Source organism: Orycteropus afer, unplaced genomic scaffold, assembly GCF_000298275.1.
Source record: "Orycteropus afer afer isolate SDZICR_OR568_19922 unplaced genomic scaffold, OryAfe1.0 scaffold00181, whole genome shotgun sequence".
Classification (NCBI taxonomy): domain Eukaryota; kingdom Metazoa; phylum Chordata; class Mammalia; order Tubulidentata; family Orycteropodidae; genus Orycteropus; species Orycteropus afer.
In genome coordinates this window covers 3,940,567-3,963,304 of record NW_006921768.1, presented here as the reverse complement: position 1 = coordinate 3,963,304, position 22,738 = coordinate 3,940,567, and the positions used below count along the sequence as shown (strand labels likewise).

Below are 22,738 nucleotides of genomic sequence, written 5' to 3'. Positions count from 1 at the left end.
TAAAAAGAACTACTTAGTAAGTGGGAGCAACAATACTGTACAGCAGCAACTAAAGTGGGCCCACGCTGTGAATCACCTACTTTAAAATATGTCCCTTAATAATCACACACACTTTCAGATGGCATCTCCAAAATAAGGTGAAAGTCAGAAATTTGAAACAGGCAGAGTGGGTAAGGAGGGAGCATCTGAAGACAGTAACTGCAGAGCCGCTGGAGAAATGAAAGAGCCTATTTAAGGCTCCTGGGCTAATAGTTTTTTTTTCCTTTTTTTAAAAAAATTGTGATTTGGGTGAAAATTTACAGAGAAAATTCATTTTCATGCAACAGTTCATACACTTTTTGTTTCATGACATTGACTGCAATCCCCACAATGTACCAACTTTTCTTCTTACGACTTCACTGTAATTACATTTCCCCTGTGTCCTTCTTTCCTATGCATTACTGCCCTCTGAGCTATCTCCCTGTGCAAATACTGCCCGTCTGATCTTCCATGGTTGATTGTTCTAAGGCGTGTATCCACCTGTGTAAACGTTCGCCTATAAGCCTGTCTGTTGATTGGCTGGAAGCCACAGGAGTGAGTTCAATTCCAAACCCGAAGGGTGACTAGGGCTATGGTCTTGGGCATTTCACCAGTCTCTATCAGTAATCCTGGTCTTTTTTTATGATTTTGAGTTTTGTCCCACAGTTCTCCCACTCTATCCAGGATCTCCAGTTTTGATCCCTTTCTGAGTAATTAACAGTGGTAGCCAGGCACCATCTAGTTCTAGTCTCAGGGTCGTGTAGGTTGAGTTTCACATGGTCCACTAATCCCCTGGACTAATTGTTTCCATGCATCTTTGGTTTTCTTTGTTGTTCTTTGCTCCAGAGAAGGAAAGACCAATTGTTGCATCTTAGATGGCTGCTTGAAAGCTTTTAAGACCTTAGTTGCTACTCGCCAAAGTAGGATATAGAACAATGTTTTGTGTAGTATACTATGCCAGCTGAGCTTGATGTCTTCCATGACCATGGTCCTGAGCCCGGGGCCCAGTGACCCATTCCTAAGCTAATAGCTTCTGAATACCTCAAACACACTTGTTCCTAAATGTCAGTATTTATTTTATATAAATACTGTATAAACACACATACACATGCTTATCACACGTAGGACTCAAACTGAGTTAAATCCCAGGCTTATACACCTCTACTTTTTAGATGGTCATAGACAAAATGGACACAGACAGTCAGCCAGCTTCAGTGGGAAGCAATTTGACATCTTCTTAAAACGAAACAAAAAACATGAAAATTGCTTTTACCTGAGTGCTTTCCATCTGAATTATTTGTATTTTTATTTACTTTAAATATAGACTCAAAATGATCATTGAAAATTTTCTTTTTTACATGACTTCTAATCTTAAATTCTTAACAGTAAATACTAAAAAACTGCTCAGTTACTCTTTTCCCCAATTAACATAATTTTAGTTCACCCTTCTGCAACCAAAACAACTGTGTGTATTGGGAAGTGCAGAGAAGCAGACCCAGAAGACAAACATTTACCTATAGACTTTGGCAGCAGGTTTTTGACAAATTCAGTGTGGTCCCCAACATGAAGGATGCTATATACACTTTTGTTCATCAGCTCTTCTTGGTTATACCTTAGGTATTGTGTCACATTCTCCGAAACAAACACCACATTACCTTCCAGGTTTACTACAAAGAAGAACCCATCAAGGGCCTAAGAGAAAAGGAACAAACTGTTAGAAAGGATGCAACATAAAATCACATGCAACTATTAAGGGTATAACTCTTCAAGGGAAACACATAATTCACACTTAGATAGAAAAATATCTCTCTCACCCATCTTGTAGTTCTCAGAAACAATTAACACATTTTCTTTTGGTGAAATAAAGATGATTCCATCTCAATAAGTGTGAGAGAGCCTAGATCAGGGTTTCTAGTCACAAACTCAATGCCAAACACTGTTAATGTATCAGATGATAATTATTTTCAAGTGCAAGTGTACAGGCATTTATCTGTATTTTCAAAATGAGACTGATGTAATTCCCTATGGCTGAAAGCAACTTTTATGTTACCAACCTAGTACAAAGTAATTTTGTCCTACAGTTTTTCACATTATACAATGGAAAGAAAAGGTCAACGATAATTTGTCCTTAGTTTAAGAATAAATGGTCAGACAAAAACAAAATTTTACTAGTTTTAAAGTTGCCAGGATTTAACTGAAAAGGATCCCAGATGATCTCAGACCTCCAAAGAAACACGAATCCTTTTTTGTTTTGGTGTATATGGTAAAGGGGTCTGGGAAGTATAGCTCATTACAGCAAACTGGTCTTCATGGGGACCTCAGGCTTAGGCTTAGGTATGGCCAGCACTGTCCTACAACCAAAAAGGCACCAGAGGTTTTGGTTTCTAAGAGTGAGAACTGCAAAGTTAGCCAATTGTGCCCTTCCACAGTACACGCTGATCTGACTCCATGGCAATGGTTGCGTTTGTTATGTTACAGTACTCATTCAGATTGTTAAGATGCAGGTTTCTCAATCACCGAGTTTAGGAGCTTGTTTCCTGCAATCTGCTCATAGTCCCAGTCTCTCTTGTCATCTCAACCTAGATCAGGGAAGGTAGAGATGAAGAATCTAGGATCAGGAAAGAAAGATTAAAAATACAGGTGTTGAGCATGTTTCTCATGCCTTAAACACACTGTCTCATTTTCATACTTATGACTCTGGAAGGCATGCTTTATCTTTTCCAATTTATAGGAGGAAATTGAGGGTTATAGAGGTTAAGTGGCTTGCTCAGATCTTTCCACAAGTAGGTGACAGAGCTGGAATTTGAATCCAGGTGCCCCTGATCCTAAAGCTCATGTGTTTGATTACTATGTAGCAGAGTGTTCTACTCCAATTTATATACCCAGTCCCATCTTCCAATCGCTTTTGCCTCGGCAATAAAAAGGCTGGAGGTTTGAGTTTCTCTTAGTTACCATCCTCCCCCCTTTTGATTCTTGCTTGTGACAGATCGGGTTTAGGTATCAAGTGGGTGATCAGAACTAGAAAAGGCTAGATACTGCAAACCATACCTAGAACCAGGGCCACCTGGCCCAGCCAGTTATGCCACACAGTTTCTTCTTGATCGTTATTATTCTAATATGAATGTGATATATACATTCCCATCTAGCAATGGGTATATTATTGTTGTTGTTATGTACCGTCGAGTCGGACCCAACTCATAGTGACCCCTCCTTGGGTTTCCGAGGCAGTATCACTATGGAAGTAGATTGCCCCATCTTCCTTCTGAGGAGTGGCTGGCAGGTTTGAACCTCCAGCCTTCTGGTTAGCAGTCAAGTGCCTTAGGCACTATGCTACCAGAGCTCCCGCAATGGGTATGGATTGGGCATAAAATGCTACTTTCCCCCTAATTTGTTTACCTCTGAAGTTTTTCACAGGCTCCAACTTTGTGAGCTATCTTTGTACACTTTCCATCTTTGATTCTGTTCTCATCACAAAACTAAGTGCTCTCTCAAATTAGAACTGACTGCAAGGCACCAATGGACAGCTTTTTGAAAAATTATTAATACCACTTAGTTTTACATTGTTCTTAAATATTTGGTCAGGTTTTCTTAATGGTATAAACAATATCCAGGGCAAAGCAAACTAGAAGGTAAATGACCTCCCAAAATATATTGACACTAAGCCTCGATAAAACATCTTTTGAGTTGTATATGTGTATGTGTGGGAAGGGGGTCAGGAAGTAAGCTAGTGATTAGTTATGCACTAAATGTCCTTTTTTAATTCACTGTTTTAGATACACATTCAATAGAGATTTTCATAATTATATCACCCATAGTTGGCTTTTGAAAGTACATGTTGCTTCCTGTAGCTTTGTTCCATGGTAAATAAATTGATTTGTGGCATAATAAAACTCAAAGATGAAACTGTTTTATCTCATAACACTGTTTTTGTTTTTTTAGAGCTCATTATGATATACTCTGATGAAAAAAAGCTGACATTTGGTTTTGTTGCTTAGCAACCACTATGCTATGATGCAAGCATGAGTGTGCATCTATGTCTAGGAATAGCTCAACAAGAACAAGTTTTGCTGTTTAAATTATTATATGTAAACAGGGACAAAGATTTACATTTACACCATAAAAGTTACTAGATTCAAGCATTACCACTCCAACTTTCTGCCATACAAGTACTCACTCAATGCATTAAATACTCAGAATATTATTTTGAAATAGCAAAAATTTTGGCTTGATTTTATCAGATAAGGCCCATTGATCTAGCAATTTGATTAACTAATGAACAATTAATTAAGGAACAATTAATGAACTCATTCTTAAAGGGCTTGAGTCACAGCCCTGTGGCTACTCCAACCATTTGACTTTAGAGGCCTCAAAAGTCTTCTCAGGAAGTTTTTGGCCTACTTTAAGTTCTCTACCCAAATATGAAACATTAAAACACAGATATATGGAAATTTCCCAAATGCAATAATTTATATCACCGTAATTTTAAAATCAATTTTCTGTCTGTAATTCAAAATTTTTTCAAAGGAAGTTATCAGTCTTCCATGTAATTCTAAAGAGTCCACCTAGTTACAGCTTTCACTATCTGCTTCTAAGAACCCAAGAGGGAAATAGTACTCTCCAGCGTCTACTGCCTTTGTTGACTATGAAAAATTAGTGAAGTGTGTTTTGCTCTTTCCCTAGAAATTGTAGTTGGCTGTTTTCAAGCCAGTGATTCAAGAGAAGATAAGCAAGGACAAACACAAGGTCATTAAAAGCCATTAGGTCCAGTCTAAGCCCTGTCACTGGCTAACTTTGAGATATCCGAAGAATGAATTCTGTCACCTGTTAATTCAAAGATTGGGTCAGTGCTTTCTGTGCCTCACATATTAAAAACCAAACCTTGCTGTTGAGTCAATTTCAACTCATAGTGAGTGACCCTATAGGACATAGCAGAACTGCTTCATAGGGTTTTTCCCATGTAGTGACTGGTGGGTTCAAATTGCCAACCTTTTGGTTAGCAGCTGAATCACTTAACCACTGTGTTACTAGGGCTTCTTTCTGTGCCCCATCCCCCCCTTCAGATTATATGCAGATCTTCAGAGAACTACATTTTCTAAAAATAAAAATCATCAATGTACTGAAAAAAAGAAGAGTGATAAGATCAAGAAACAATTGGTTGCTCACTGATTTAAAAATTCTAATTTCTCATATAACTGTGGCTGCTTCAATAAGCTAACCAATTCTACGACGACAATACTGAAAAGCTTCTGGACGAGCGTTATTTTGCAACCTCACCCTATCACCAGCAGAGTACATTATCTTGAGAACTGACATAAATTTATGTCTCAGGGCTCTTCTGCTTCTTGCTATATATTCACTATTTTTTTTTTCTCATCTTAAATTTAAATTTTGGAACAAGTACAGCAGAGCACTTGGTATTTAATACTGTACTGGTTAGTAAAATAGGAAGGTTGGACTTTACATATTTTAGGCAGTAGTCTGCTCATAAAACTTCCTAAAGGTAATAAAGAACAAGCAGTTAAGATAAATGATTACACTTATGATCCTTATCTCAAAAGTTCCTTATGCTTATTCTTTCAATCTCCATCTCTATCCAATATATAAATACCATTAAAAAAAGGCATCAACCTCCTCTTCAGTCCTCACATATTACCTGGGTATACAAGCATCTATATATAATGTATATGTAAAATTTAGGAACTTTGGGAACAATTCAAACTAATTTTGAATTAGCATAGAATTTAACAACACTTATATACATGGATTTCTAAAATGGATGCTCAACTGCCAAGTTAAAGCCTGCCAATTTATATTCTGATGGAGCTTAATTTAATCTTGTATTGTTAATACTAAAATATTATACAAACATACACCATACACATATACATGTATACCCAAACATACACAACACACATTTGAAGCAGAAGCCAGAAAATTTATAGAGATATTTTGATAATGGATAGATTAAAAAACAAACCAACCAATCAGCTGCCATCAAGTTGATTCTGACTCATCATGACTCCATGTGAGTCAGAGTAAAACTGCTCATAGGTTTTCCATGTCTGTGATCTTTTAGTAGACTGCCAGGCCTTTCTTCTGAGGTATCTCTGGATACATTGCCAACCTTTAGTTTAGTTTACTAGCCCAGTGCTTAACTGTTTGTGCTACCCAGGGACTCCACAGACAGACAGACAGAAGATAGAAAATATGCCACTAATGTGTTAAGTAAGTTCATGAGGTCAATAGTACTTCAACCTTAAGAAGGAAAATTAAGTGTGCCTTATCCTAAAATTTCATTCACCTAAAAATTAAATTAATAATGTGAATATCAATAACATTTTAAAATACAGAACCAAAATGAGGGTGTGTTACCTCCAGCATCATAGGCCCCAGCGCATCCTTGTCAATGACACTCTGCCCTGTAGATGATACATCTGACTTCTGTACTTCATCTATGTTGGCAGCTGCTGCTTTCTCTACAACAAACATAAGAATGAATTAAATGGCAGTGTTATTTCAAGGACAGAGTGACAAAGAAACATTTTTATTATAATGATTTTTAAAAAGTCTCTAGTGGGTTCAGACGTGGCTATAAAAAAGTCAGAATACACCCCCCCCCCATTGCCATTGAATGGCAGAGGGCGGGGGCTACTGGAAACAGGAGCCAGGACATTAACTTCACCTGAAGAACTTATAGCTCAGATCCCTTTTCAGGCAGTTGATAAAATGAATTCAGTGGTTTCATGTTAGTCCCTTACCCAAACCCAACACAATCCATTGCTGTAGAGTTGATTCCGACTCATAGCAACTCTATAGGGCTGAGGAGAACTGGGTTTCCAAGGCTGTAATCTTTAAGGAAGCAGAATGCTACATCTTTCTCCAATGGAGTGGGTTCAAACTGTTGACTTTCGCAGCTTAGTGCTCAAACACTGAATACCAGGGCTCCTTGCTAGTCCCTCACAGTCATTTTTTCCAGATTACAAAACTGCTATATAATATGGCATAATTAGTTTCTATGCAATAGATTTCTCAAACTAGTGTAACAGAGAGCCTGCTGTTCAGAATTCAGCAGCCTAGCAGAGTATGCAGAGATATATACAACTATACACATTTAAGGGAGCTCTGGTAGCATAGTGCCTAAGGCACTTGACTGCTAACCAGAAGGCTGGCGGTTCAAACCCACCAGCCCCTCCTCGGAAGGAAGGTTGGGCAATCCTACTTCCGTAGTGATACTGCCTCGGAAACCCAAGGAGGGGTCGCTATGAGTCAGGGCTGACTCGATGGCACATAACAACAACAACAACATACACATTTAAAGAAGAATAAAAAGGAGTTCTGACAGGCCATGGCTGCACATATGTGGTACTCTACAAAGACTGTCTTTTTTTTTTTTTTTTTTTTAACCTGTTCTACTTCTATTCACATTCACATTTAAAGTAGTCAGAAAGATTTACTTGCTGACTTGTTTCAAGATATGTATTCATTTAAGGCAGAGAAGTGGTGCTATTATCAGGCACCCAGATAATTTTGCTGGCTGCAATTTGATCTAGTATAGAAGCACAAAATACATGCTCCTGGACTGGAAATGTACTAGTTAGCTTTCAGGCCCACAAGGCTGGGGAAGATGTTCTATCATGGAATGAGACTATCATGGAATGAGACTATTTCGTCAAAAATGTCGTTGTAGAAATAGACGCTTATTCATCGTAATATGTGTGGACTAGTTATTTCAAGAACACCAAAAAAAAGTTTAAAGCATAAAAAATATATACTGACAACCTGCTAGAAAACAACACAAAAACAATGTGCCAATTACGTGTACCTGAATAAATTATATCCTTGTTTACACTGCATGTTATCAGTGTAATCTAATGCAAAAAAAAAAAGGTAAATCAATTAAGCACTCAGACTCAACCTGTCACATATATATATACGTATATTCCTTTTGGTAAAATTTTTATTTTGGTACAATCCTGATTTCGAAATTACCAAAATTACAGATTCTGAAAAATCTGTAAAGCCTAATTTGTAGCTGAGAGATCGCCTAGGAAATAATTAGGAATTATCCAGGTCCTCCAAATATTGCCATTATAGAGAGCTTACAATGTATATTAATCAGTGGGAAGGGAAAGAAGACTTTTAGTTCAAGTTTAAGTCTGCCAAGTAGAAGCATGACTCACAGAAAGTCACATCAACATTTTGAGGCTTGGTTTCCTTTCCTACTTCTGTACATCATTGACTGTGTGTCAAGATTAAATGGGATAGTACATAAAACACATTTTTCTATAAAGTGGTTTATAAATATAACTTAATATTAGCATCTGTATTATCAGTTCTTTCTCACTGAGTTCCAAATGTAGCAATTTCTTCACAGAGCTTATCATAAGCAATTGTACCTGCTTCAGTAACTCTAGTATGCTCCTGATACATCTCCTCAGATCTAAATAATTGTGACCACCTATAAATAGTGATATGATTTGTTGGTAGACAGCATAACTCTGTATGATGAGTCTACATATTTGTTAGTGCTCACTTCATTTCTTTTTTTCTGCCTTCCCTAGTTCTTCACTATTGGGTCCATTAATGTCTGCCATATCTGCAGCCTGGGCCTCACCCCAATTCGTCAACCAGTCCTTTTGGGGACAGGAAATATCTCATGTTCTTAGGCCACAGGAGTGGCTCAGACCATTACAGTACATGACCCCTTGGCCCCAATGTTCCTAGACTCTTTTTCACTGCCAAATAAATCCAAAATAATGTAACCGGGGATAAAATTACTATTATTTTACCAGTTCACTGTGTCCACTTCATTTTCAGACCACTTTCCTACGCACTAGTCCATGGACAGGACTCATACCATCACTTACCACCTGTTGCTTCATCTAATTTTTAGAGGGCATTTCTCTACAGGAGATGTATCTGATGCTCCTGGTGTATATCACTGTCCATGCTGCGCCTCCCTTGGCTCTCATACTGTGGACTGCCAGGTCGCCATGCCTAGAGCCCACCTGGATGTGGACAGGGCTCGTGTGCCTCTCTGAACAGCTTTGCCTGTGGAGGTCCCAGCATGCCTTAGGCCTAAGGACTTTGAGTTCATTATTGATATTACATCTTAAAAACCAAGGAATAGGTATTATATATTTATGTGGTTCTATTGCATTATTTTTCTTATTTATTTATTTTGTCTTTAGTGTTATGGCACTCAATGTGCAGGAACACTTGTGGTGACACCCACAGAATGAGTGACATTTAGCTTTTTCTCTCTCCTAACCACTCACAAGAATGCTATGCTCCTATCAGTAACATATTTCAGCAGCAGCAGTGACCTTCAAATTGGAATGGTGTGCATAAGACGAAAGGAGTCTATCAGAATTTGCAGTGGGAACATGCATAGATTGAAAAGGTCTTCTTTGCATGTGATTCTCATACACCTTTCTAGAAGAGTACCCCTATCTTTCCCATCTCCTTCAATGAGAATCACAGTCTGAAATAGCGCACTCTATTCGCCAAAGGTTAAGTTTCATGAAGGGAGGACTGTATCTATATCCTCAATGGTTGGCACCATCCCTATTTCAGCATAGGTTTTCACCAGGTATTTGATGGCTGACAGACTAGACCCACCACTTAAACCTAAGAGCAAGTTGAGTCAAGCGTGGGTGAAAGAACTATTTTCTCCTCCAGGCTCACTGGCCCTCCAGGGCGCAAGGGAGAAAAAGGAAGCAGGCAGAAGGGTGTCAAAAATATGAGGAAAGGTTTCCTGTGGAGACTTGGCCTTAATTAACAAGTCATCTTGTCTTGCCTTACAAGCTTTCAAGACATGTCATATTCTCTCTGGGTCAAAGTTCTATCCTGCCAGTGTTACCTACAACTGATAATTTCATTCATTTTATGGACCGTACTTAATTTAGATTGTTGGAGAAAGATATGAAACAACAGCTGCTAATCATGAAGGTAACACTGTAACTACAGCTGATCACTAGAAAACATTAAATTATTTGTTTTGTGAGATGCTGATATCACAAAAACAAACAAACAAAAACCAAACTCATTGCCATTGATTCAATTCTGACTCATAGTAATCCTCATTGGGTTTCCGAGGCTGTAAATCTTTATTGAAGTAGATTGCCCCATTTTCCTTCTGTGGAGTAGCTGGTAGGTTTGAACAGCTGACCTTCTCTTCTGGTTAGCAGCCAAATGCCTTATCCACTATGCCACCAGAGCTCCTTAATATCACAATAGTGATGGGTTATTGTTTTCTGTGGTGCCTATTGTAATGCTACATTTTAGGTCAAAATAAATATAAAATAATGATGTTTGGAGTAATCCATTCCTGATTCTTGAAAGAAACAATCACTACATTCTGTGAGGTATTTACATTTTGAGGCTCTGATCATAATTCTAGGGACCTAAAGCTTCCTAATTTCATCTTTTAATATTTGGTGGAATTTTAAAAAACTCAAACTTCTGTTAAATCCTCCCATTTGGGTCTAGCAACATGCTTCAGCAAAAATTTTGGAGTTTTAAAAGATATGTAGAATCAGGGTCAAATTTATATAATATTTTATTTTTAGAAATCCATAGGTCAGGTATAATTTGAGAAAAGGACCTAAAATTTAAATTAGGAGAGGATTTATATCTGATAAAACATGTATTTGGGGCACTGTGGGAAACCCTGGGTAATAATAATTATCACTGAAAAATTATTCATAATAATAAAATACGACTTTTAAAAATCTCAATATTTAACTGCTAAATCTTTAAAAGGAAAAACAGAACCAGCTAACAACATGTAATAGAGAAATGATAGATGTTAGATCAAAGTAGTAGAATTGAGGGTCCATAAACAAACCTATGCAATTGATTTTCAACAAGAGAGCTAAGTCCAATGGAATGAGGAGAGAAGAGTATCTTTAACAAATGGTGCTGAAACAACTAGATTTCCACATGCAAAAGAATGAAGTTGGACTCATACCCCACACCACATATGAAAATTAACTCAAAAAGATCCAGTGCATAAATGTGAGAAGCAAAGCCACAAAATTCTTAGAAACAGGGAATAATGCTTTGGTACAATGGGCTCTCGCACAGCAATGACTGTGGGGATGGTGCTAGACCGGGTAGGGTTTCATTCTGTTTTACACAGGGTTGCCATGAGTCAGAATCAGTTTGGTGGCATCTAACAACAACCACCACTTAGTTTTTAACAATAGATTATTACACACAGGACACTAAAAGCATGAGCAACAAAGAAGAAAACAGATAATAAGGATTTTATAAAAATTAAAAACTTTTGTGTGTCAAAGGACTTTATGAACTCCTGAAATGATTGCCTTTGGACAGTCTTTAAACCTTAAACCCAAAATATTCTCTGAAGTCTTCCTAAACCAAACAATAGTTTAGCTTAACAAGTAAAAACTGTCTGCCTTGACATATGAGTTGAACATTTACCTGAGGTAGATACACTCCTTGGAGAGAAGAATCATGGGAGAAAGAAGGGCTGTGTATGCACCAGGAGACAGCTCAGGGGGCAGGAGTGCATGGAGAGATGAACACAGGGAAGAGGTAACTATTGGGAGGAAGTGGGAGGGGAGCTGTTGCATTGTGGTAAACTGTGGTCAATGTCATGAGACAAAGTGTATGGGAACTGCTGTATGGAAAGTGAATTTGCTTTGTAAATTTTCACCCAAATCACACACACACACACACAAAGTCTGCCTTGTGCATTATGTTCCTTTAAGAACTACCAACATGAGATCAAACTGACAACAGTAACTTGAAAGATTAGACAGGAAGCTTAGGGGGTAGTAAGGTTATGTTAATGAGGGAGAAACAATTCCCTCATTAAAAGATGAGAATGGGTGCATAACTCAAAGAAGGTGATCAATGTTACTGAATTGCACATATAGAAACTGTTGAATTGGTGTATGTTTTGCTGTGTATATTAGCACATATATTTATGGACTTTATCAACAAAGGGACAACATACAGGTTGGGAAAAAATTTTGGGGAATCAAGTATCAAATAACAGTTTAATATCCAGAATATATAAAGAACTCATAACTAACAACAAAAAGGCAAACAACCCAATTAAAAAAAAAAAAAAAAAACAGAACACAACCCACAAAGGACTTGAATAGATATTTCATCAAAGAAGATATGCAAATAGCCAACAAGTACAAGAAAAGATGTTCAATATCATTGTTATTGTTATGTGCCGTCGAGTCAGACCCAACTCACTGCAAGATTTCACTTAATCATCACTAAGATGGCTATAATTAAGAAAACAAACAAGGAAAACAATAGGTACTGGTAAACATATGGAGAATTGGGACTCTTTATCCATTGATGGCAGGACTGTAAAACAGTATAACCACTATGTAAAAAAAAAAAAAACCCACAGAATTACCATATGACCCAGTAATTTCACTCTTAGGCATATGCCCCAAAGAACTGAAAGCAGGAACACAAATTGCTATTGGTACACCAATGTTCACTGCAGTACTATTCAAAGGAGCCAAAGGTTAAATGTCCACCAATAGAAAAATGAATAAACAAAATGTAGTAAATACACAGAATGGAGTATATTCAGTCATAAAAATAAATGACAATTCTGACATATGCTACGACATGGATGAAACCTTAAAAGCATTATGCTGAGATAAGCCAATCACAAAAGAATATACATGATCCCATTTATATGAAATATCTCAACTGGGCAAATGTATAGAGTTCAAAGTTTATTAACGGTGATTCAGGGGCAGGTGGGAGGGGGAACTGAAGACTCATTGCTTGGGAACACTGAGCACTGTTAAAGGTGATGGCAAAATTTGAGACCAGATAAAGGTGATGGTTGAACAACATAACTGTCATGAACGTAGCTGAATTGTACATGTAAATTTGTTAAAATAATGAAGTTTTGTTACATGTATATTTACTACAATAAAAAAAATAAATAAAAAGTAACAGAGAATAATGTGGCTTATAAGCGCTATCATAAGGAATCAAATAGGAATACTTGAATCAGTTTAGTTTTCTGGGTCTCTGTTTCTCTGTGATAGGGGCTATGCAGGCAATGGAAGTAGGGTGCTCAAACCTGGTCACCCAAGAGCTTATACTTCACCTGGGATGTCTAAGCAATTAAATCCAACCTAATGAAAACCACCTATGGTTAAACTGTGGGAAAACTAAACTTAAAGTCAAAAAACAGACAAAAATGGCTAGACATAGTTGAGGATGCTAAACATCTTATTTTATATTAAATATCATAAATGGCAATTGGACCAATAGGCATTATCATGATAAATGCAGAAAAGACTTAAGTTGTCAAGGGTTAATTTTACTTGGATCCACAAGCAATGCCCATGAAACAGCAGGCAAAAAATCAAATGACATATTGCACCGAGCAAATCTGCTGCAAAAGACCTCTTTAAAGTGTTACATAGCAAAGATGTTACTTTAAGGAGTAAGATGTGCCTGATTCAAGCCATGGTATTTCCAATCATTTTAAATCCATGTGAAAAGCAGACGGCAAATAAAGAAGATAGGAGAAATGATGCCTTTGAATAATGGTGTTGGCAAAGAATATTCAATATACCACAGACTGCCAGAAGAGTGAACAAATATGTCTTCCTCCTTAGGAGGAAGGATGGTGAGACTCTGTTCTATGAACTTTGGTCATGTTATCATGAGGGATCAGTTCCTGGAGAAGGATAGCATGCTTGGTAAAGGAGAGAATCAGTGAGGAGAAGAAGACCCTTGAGGAAACGGGCTGACCCAGTGGTTGCAGCAATGGTTCAACCACGGCAGTGATGGGGGATGGCGCAGAATGGGAGCAATGGCTCAAGCGCGGCAGTGATGGGGGGATGGCGGAGAATGGGAGCAATGGGCTCAAGCACGGCAGTGATGGGGGGATGGCGGAGAATAGGAGCAATGGTTCAAGCCTGGCCTTAAAAATCAGTGGAAAGGGATATTGATAAAGAGTTTAATCTGGAACTCTAGGAATCCCTGAAAAACAGTAACATTTTTTACAACATCAATTCAAATTATATTAGTGGAAAGGAGTGATTTAAAAGAAAACTCTAAATGAGTCTCTGGATGAAAACAAGACCCATTGCCATTGAGTCAGATCCGACTCACAGCGACCCCTCCTTGGGTTTCCGAGGCAGTTATCACTATGGAAGTAGACTGTCCAACCTTCCTTCTGAGGGGTTGCTGTTGGGTTTGAACCGACAGCACTCTGGTTAGCAGTCAAATGCCTTAGGCACTATGCCACCAGAGCTCCAGATGAAAACAAGAGTACTTGTAAATATGTTGTAATATTTACACAAATACTATTCATATGTATTGAGAGAATGGGGAACTTTTACTACTCATAGGGTAAATACCTGAGGCAAAGGGTAAAGAGTCCAGAGGTTTTTCACTCTGGTTTCTCACTAGAATGTTGTTTGTAACGTGTGTGTGTATGCATACATACATACATACATACATATATATATATATATATATATGTATATATTCAGCTAACTCATCATCTATTTTCCAATTCTGTATTGAATTTATGCTCTGACAATCTCTCAATATTAAAAAGAAAATAAATAATATGAAGTGATTTTTTTTTTTTAAAAAAAAACCAACTCCAGAAATACGTCTTTATCAATACAAGTGGAATCTAAATTCAAATGGTCCTAAATTTATGTTATTTGGATACTTTTCATGAGGTAATTACCAAATCTGTTCAATATTCAATTGAACCTTGATATTAAAAGGAGGAGGAGGAATCAGATGAGTAGAGAAAGAGGAATGCAGGGAGGGGAGGATGGCAGGAGGGAGAAGCAAAGGAGGCATTTGTGATACACTATTATGCAAACTGGACGTGTACTGGTATCTTGATGGAGAATTCTAATAATGAGCAAGCTACTTTCATGTGCCAGATATAAATATGCTTAAATTCTTCGATATCTTTATACTTCTGTAAGTTCTGCATTACTATACTAAAACACATTATTTAATATTTTTAAATTAGGCTGTTATCTCTGCAATCACATAGTTACTCTTCTATATTTTGCCATTAACTATCAAAATATATTATTACAAAAATATCCTCAGTAAACTCAATAGTGGAAAGCTCACCTCAGAGTTTCTCATGATCAAAACCTCATGAAATCTCATCATTACAGATGGAACACTTAAAGCAGAGAGCGATGAAACAATTTAATTTTCAGAGCCTAGAAAATGGTTTCTGCTCCATGCCCTGACTTCATCATCCTGTTGCATTTTAACCACTAAAATTCTTTTTAGATAAAGAGTACAATATAAGAGAATTAACAATGAAAATAATTCTACCATCATCTTCCTCACTGACAAAAAAGATTGAAAAAAGAAATCATAAAATAACTACGATGTTTTAACTACAAATACAAAACCCTGACTGGAGAGACTGCGCAAGGATACCTTTATTATCTGCCTCTGTCCCTTTGCTACTGGGTGACTGCTTGGAGGAGCAGTCCCTCCTTGGTTTTCTCCCCCATTTGCCTGCAATCCAGAAATCCAATACCAATTAATTACATTTCTAGTTTCAAAGCAAAGGAAAAAAGCCTTTCTCTTCAGGGACCATGTAAGAGAAGTCATACTACAAACTGGGGGGAAATCATTAATATTATAGTCCATATTTTTTTTCCATAAGTAATTATTCATACTTTCTTTCAGAACAAAAAGAAAAGGGAATAAGGAAGCACTTGATCTCTAGAAGTGTGACTTAAAAATATAGAAAAGCAGATATATTTTTAAAGCAGCTGGATTAAATTGCTCTTTATCATTGGCATCACAGGCATAAATTTGAAAGTTAAATTTGAGTTTTCTGGTGATAACAGCAACAGCTCAGAAACTGTTATTTAAGCAAAAAAAAAAAAAAAAATCTTAAAAAGGAGTATAGCTAGTTATTTTTAACTTACAAAATGGAGTTTTCAAAAAACACCTTTTCATGTTCTTCTGAAGAACCATTTATTGATTTCTGGTAACTTATTAGAAGCGATTGTGAGGAGGGTGCAAGACTGGGCAGTGTCCTGTTCCATTGTACACAAGGGTCACTATGAGTCAGAACCGACTCAACGGTACCTAACAACAATTACATCTCATGATATTAGAAGTCTTGTCTATTGTTTGTTTATTAGGCAATTGAATGAAGAATATAAACTCAGGGGGCCTTTGCACAAATCATTTTTGGAACAGAGTCTCATCTCTTTGAAGTCATAGTAGTCGTGGCTCAGGGGACATCACATAATTGTTCTAACTCTGGCAGCAGCAGTGGTAACCAGCACTGATTACTTAGAAACCAAAGTTCTGTTTAATGGCATGCCTATTACAGGGTGGGAACTCTGGTAGCATAGTGCCTAAGGTACTTGGCTGCTAACCAGAAGGCTGGCAGTTCAAATCCACCAGCCACTCCCTGGAAAGAAGATTGGGCAATCTACTTCTGTAGTGATACTGCCTCGGAAACCTAAGGAGGGGTCGCTGTGAGTGGGGTCTGACTTGATGGCAATGTGTATGTGTGTACTATAGGGTCACTATGAGTTGGAATTGACTTTAAGGCAGTGTTTCTTTTTGAAATTATAGGGGCAGAGTAATACTGCCATTATTGTGGACGTTAATATATTTCCATCTTTTTTTTTTATTATTATTGTTGTTGTTAATCTGAAGAGGCTGTGGAAATTAGCTTGTCTTTAAAGAGAATTCAAACAAATATCAGTTACTCTGTAAAACTGTGCCAATTAAAAGAAAATCTATAGTGTATTTACACATATATGGAAATTTTTAGCATTGTCCATGTTGAGATTCCCTTCAGAAATGAAGCAATTAAAAGTTTAAACATTATTTTTATGTTTGATGGAGCATGAGGATAGACAGCTGCTTTTACTGAAACTGTATTATTTAAAGCATTAGAATCCTTAAACAAAATGGAACCTGATACTTTGTACTAGTTTTATAATTAATTCCACTGCTTTCAAATGAGTAAAATCACTCACCCAGAAATCTATCAATTTTTCAGTAGACTGACGTCAGTCTAATCACCTCCACAACAAATTTTAAGAGTCTGCTGGGAATATATTTACCATTTCCATCTTTTCTCCCATTTAGGAACTAGATGATTTCAGGTGAAGTGACTGTCAAACCTAGCAGTGGCGAGACCCATGCAGAGCAAAGAATTCATTGAAACAACGACAGGCAGTTTCTGGCCAAGTACTACAGATGAAATATTACAGGAAAAGTTATGTAGCATCTCAAAGGTTCTAGAAGGTAAAACGAGAGAATTATGCATCTGCACCCAACTAAAATTAGAAAAGCTGCCATATGGCTCTGTGAAGCCAGCAGCACATTCTTATTCATTAGGAAGCATTCTGCTAACATAAAAACACAAGGCCCTTCCTGTGCTCTCCAAATGTGTTTATCTTTTCAACATTAATGCACTATATATCATCAAGCTGCTGAAATCTCCTGCCGTGCATATTAAAAACGCACAGCTGCACTTTCTTTAGTAGTGGGAGGAACCTAAGCCCCAAGATGCCTCCCTCTCTTTCTGACATTGAGCCTTCTTGTTAACGTATCATGGTTCCCTTCAGCATGAAGAAACAGTAAAATTAACCAATCTCAAGGCTATCTCTACCCAGCATAACCCCCTCACGCTCTCTGCTTCAGAGAAAGCAACGTACTTGGTTTCATTTTCATCAATGGTACGGGCACAACTACTTAAAGAGCACCAACAATTATGCCACGTGCTTGAAATACACAGGGTCTACTTTTTAAATTAATGTACTACACTTATCAAAAGAGAGGACAATAACCAGAACAGACTCTCAGTATGACTGGCTAGAAAATCCTTTTGTTTCTAAGAATTCTTTATGATTAAAGTAACTGTTACCAATATATAATTTTATTTAGTACCCTATTTCACATATTACCTGTCAATACTAAATTTATAAGTGGACCAAACCAAAAACCAAACTCACTGTTGTCGAGTAGGATCCAACTCATAGTGATCCCTCCTTGAGTTTCCGAGGCGGTATCACTACGGAAGTAGATTACCCAACCTTCTTCCTTCCAAGGAGTGGCTGGTGAGTTTGAACCACCAGCCTTCTGATTAGCAGTCAAATACCTTAGGCACTATGCCACCAGAACTCCCTTATAAATGGACAGTAGGTAATATTTCATGGTAAGCCATGTTGAGTATGTAACCATTTGTCTTAAATCTTTTTTATCTAACCTAAATTATCTATGGGTCACAGTCCAAGTCCTATAAGAGCTGAAATTTAAAGTCAGCTCACAGAACAAAAGAAATCAGGTACATGGTAAACCATGTTGACACTGAAAGAACCTGTTATAAAGTCCACAGAAATGTGGCTTTAGAAGTACTTGGAGTTAAACAACTGAAAGGCAGCAAGTACATATCATTAAACTTATGTCAGCATTCATTCATTTACCAGTGTCATAATGGTGTCTCTCCTTGTTATTTTCTACAATTAACAACAACTACTTTTATCTTCTACAAGCAATCGGGTATTGGGGTGATTAACGCAGAGTAAATTACGTATACTGAGAGTAAAGTCTAATTCATTGGACTCAGCCAACTGCTTATCTAAATAAATACGGAAATGAAAGAATCATAATTTGTTGAGATGGATGAAAGGTGAGATTGGGACTAGATGAAGGCAGAAAAAAAGTACTGAGCTGAGAAATAAAGGAGAAGAGGTGAAGCTCTAATTCAGCACTACTTAAGAATACTTAGGGGCAGCCTCTCAAAAGACAGAATTTTAAATGGTTTATCTCTTTTAAATACATATGATAACTCAAAACCAAAAAAAACCCACCTCACTGACACTGAGTTTTCTGACTCATAGCAACTCCCATTGGGTTTCTGAGGTTGTAAATCTTTACCAAAGTAGATCGATTGCCCCTTCTTCCTTCTGCAAAAATTACACTATAGGAGTACTTAATAAAGTTTCTGACACATAGATTAAAAACTGGAAATTATGTTAAAAGATGTTTCTAAAATCCTCAAGATTTTGTTTGAAGCAGTATAAATATTTTATCACCCAAATCATTATCCTGTTCGTTGTTATAGCAAACCTCATCCCTCAAAACCCCAACCTTATACTCGCAACACTATTTAATGTATACTTCCCCAAACGCAGCAAGCTGTTTGAAGATTTCAAGCATTTTCTCCAACTGTTCCATCTGCACAGATGCCCTACCACTCCTTCTCTTAGAAAATGCAATAGTGCTTCCAAAAAGCTCATTATAATGAAGTGAAGTCCCTTCCCCTGTGTTGCTGCAATGCCTCATTCTTATCTCCATCATAACACTCCACTTACTCCAGTGATGTGAAATTATCTGTTTTCATATCATGCACTGTTGGCTCCCTGGCTGCAAGAAATGCCTTTTCATTCACTGTCTGGTACATAGTGGGTGCTCAATAATGTTTGTGCTAATATTGGATATTTTCACAGCTGGAGATGAAATTAAATACAGTCTAGCCAGGATCTAGATATTACAAGTGTCTCTTTAGAGGGGTCTGGTTTGAAAAACTCTTTTAAGTGGAGGATTAAAACTCTGAATTTAGAGTCAAAGTCTCAGATAGAAAAGGAGTAAGAAAAAATATCAGATTGTATGCATTAAGAGCATCAGGGTAATTCCGATGCTGTCAGACCAATAGGAAGAATATTTTTTGGGGAAGAAAAAGCAATGATACTCTTTCTGCCTAAGAAATGAAGGGGGGCGGGGAGGGAACAATCCAACTTTTACTGATCCAGATGCAAGAAGTCACAACTTGCCTCATAAAAAATGGTAGTTTGGGCATGTTGGGAGTTTTTCTTTTCTTTTAAAAATAATACCCTGGGATTTTCCCAGCCACTCACAGGTCTTAAGAAAATAAACCTACACAGGAAAAGTTTTATAAATTGTCCCACTCGCAAACTATCCCACTTGTCCCACACAGCAAGCTGGGAGAAGGCTTGGCTTCTAAGGATAAAATTACTGAATGAGCCAGGAGAGGCATCTAGAAAGTAGAAGGGTTGAAACCCCTGGAGAGGCAAGCAAGCTTCCTGTCTTATTCAACTTTGTACATCTAGTGACTAGAATAAGGCTTAACACCATGTCAATGTTCAATAAAAGTGCAAAGAAGAAAGGGATGGAGGAAAGGGTGAAGAAACGGAAGAAGGTTCGGCTACTCTATTTCTCACTACCCCTCCCTTCTAGTCCCATCTTTAACCCTTATTGCCTTCTTAGCGCTCACCAGGCTTCACTTGTAGGCTTCTGTTTCACCCCAAGGGTGGATGTTCATAGTGATGATTCACAGGGGCAAAAGCTTATAGGTGATCAACAAAGGCATTAAAAAGAACTGAAAAATCAGCCTCCCTCTGACCTTCATTTGCCCCCTTTTCTGCCACTCTTCTCTGCACAGGACTTCTGTACTCCCCCCTTCCCGCTGCTGCAATCCGCATCTTGCTCTCTGATCCGTTTTATGTTCCACCCATCATATCTGCTTGCTTTTCTCTCGTTTTTCTTCTATCTGGGTATCTTTTCGTTCTAGTTTGTTCTCCATAGACACAGGGCCTGATGCCATCCTACACAGACTGCTACAGCTAGTTGTGTAGACACTACTTTTCACCAACTGTGATTCTAATAGTTCCACAGGGAAGGTAACACTTTTCATTTTGCCTACCATCTATTCCCAGTTCTCTCACTTCCAGCCATTGCTTGAGCAACTACGAGGGCCTCACTAGCACGCATTTTAAAATGCAGGTGCTCCCAATTTCAAGCACCTAAACCAGGAGTGTAGAATCATCCAATTTATAGATACCTAAAACATAAAATTATGCTCATCTAAATAAAGAGCGCAAAGCACTGATAACAATGCTAGAATTATGCATAAATACACGTAGCACCATGACTCTGGCCAACAAAGGCGGTAGGGAGAAACGAGGCTGAGGGGAGGGCAGACTATTCAATGACCAAAACAATCTGAATTCAGGGAACAAAGGAAGTACCCGTAAGGCCAGTGCAGAGTATTTGCCACCAAGAAGAGAACTTGGATAGGGGCAAGGTCTAGAGAGCGCCAGGGTGTGCAGTACCTGGTCCCAAGGTTACAGGAAATGACTATCAGGATTATAGAAAACATGGAGTTCCATCTCAAGAGGGGCAGCCTCCAGAGCATCTTATAAATCAACCAAAATCTAGCATTAAGTAAAAACCTCTAGTAGCTAAGAATGGGGTTCAGTCTAGATCAATGTGGCAAGTTAATTACTAAGACAAAAACTAGGTAATTCCTATGTGAACACTTAGGGAAGAAAGAAAGTGGCCATAAGAGAGTACGCTAAAACACGCTTCTGGCACAATGAACAATTACTATAGGTAGAGTTTACCATCACTTACTTGTGCCTCTGAGGCAGACTGCTATCATTCATTGTTTTGTTAGTCCTTCTCTGCATATTTGTTTACCAAAAAACAAAAACCCAAACTCACTGTCATCTAATCAACTTGACTCACAGTGGGTCAAAAAGAACTGAAAAACCACCTTGGGTTTCTGAGGCAGTATCTCTAGGAAGTAGACTGCCCAATCTTCCTTCGGAGGAGTGCCTGGTGGGTTCGAACCATCAGCCTTCTGGTTAGTAGTCAAGTGCCTTAGGCACTATGCCACCAGAGATCCTGTATATTTGTTTATACTTTGTTTAATACAGGACTTAGGTAGCCCCATTGCCATTTAAGGCATTTGACTGCTAACCAGAAGGCTGGAGGTTCAAACCCACCAGCCACTCCTCAGAAGAAAGGTTGGTTGGGCAATCTACTTCCATAGTGATATCGCCTAGGAAACCCAAGGAGGGGTCACTGTGAGTCGGATCCAACTCAACAGCAGTGAGTTTATTGCCATATAAATAATAACAACAAAAAACTCAAATACACACCCCAATAATAGACCTATTTTAAAAAATATACTTATGCCAGAAATATATTTTAAAAAATAAGTGTATTGTTTGTCAGAGAAATCCAATTTTGGGAAAACAAAACAAAACAAAAAACCAAACTCATTGCCGTTGAGTTGACTCTGACTCATACTGACCCCTCCTTGGGTTTCAGAGGTGGTAGGTATCACTACAGAAGTAGATTGCCCAGTCTTGCTTCTGAGGTTGTTGTTGTTGTTGTTATGTGCCGTCGAGTCGGCCCCGACTCATAGCGACCCCTCCTTGGGTTTCCGAGGCAGTATCACTACGGAAGTAGGATTGCCCAACCTTCCTTCCGAGGAGTGGCTGGTGGGTTTGAACCACCAGCCGTCTGGTTAGCAGTCAAGTGCTTTAGCCACTATGCTACCAGAGCTCCTTTGCTTCTGAGGAGTGGCTGGTAAGTTTGAACCGTCAGCCTTCTGGTTAGCAGTCAAATGCCTTAGGCACTGTACTACCAGAGCTCCCCAAATTTATTTACTGAGGCTTAGGAAGAAAGAACAGAGCGAAATTTTTGCAAGCCTGAGACCAAGAGTTAAACTGTAAAGAGGTCTCTGTTTCCCTAAAGACTAATGTAGAGTCTTTGAAACATTGCACAACGTGGATGAACTTGGAGGACATTATCCTGAGTGAAATAAGTCAATCACAGAAGGACAAGTATTGTTATTAGTCCATTATTACAAAAAGTGAAAGAAAGGTTTAGAAATGGAAGGAAACTTTCTTTGCTGGTTACC

At 38.0% G+C, this 22,738-nt stretch overlaps 1 protein-coding gene across 1 annotated transcript in view; it reads right to left on the bottom strand.

Annotated features, from left to right (window-relative positions):
- Positions 1–22,738, bottom strand: part of NCOA2 (nuclear receptor coactivator 2) — a 193,157-nt gene that overhangs the window by 128,441 nt on the left and 41,978 nt on the right. The window contains exons 3-4 of the mRNA XM_042781847.1: positions 6,391–6,494; positions 1,533–1,710 (exon numbers count right to left, since the gene is read on the bottom strand). Coding sequence (XP_042637781.1) covers positions 1,533–1,710; positions 6,391–6,494 — 282 coding nt within the window. The remainder of the gene's footprint in view (positions 1–1,532; positions 1,711–6,390; positions 6,495–22,738) is intronic.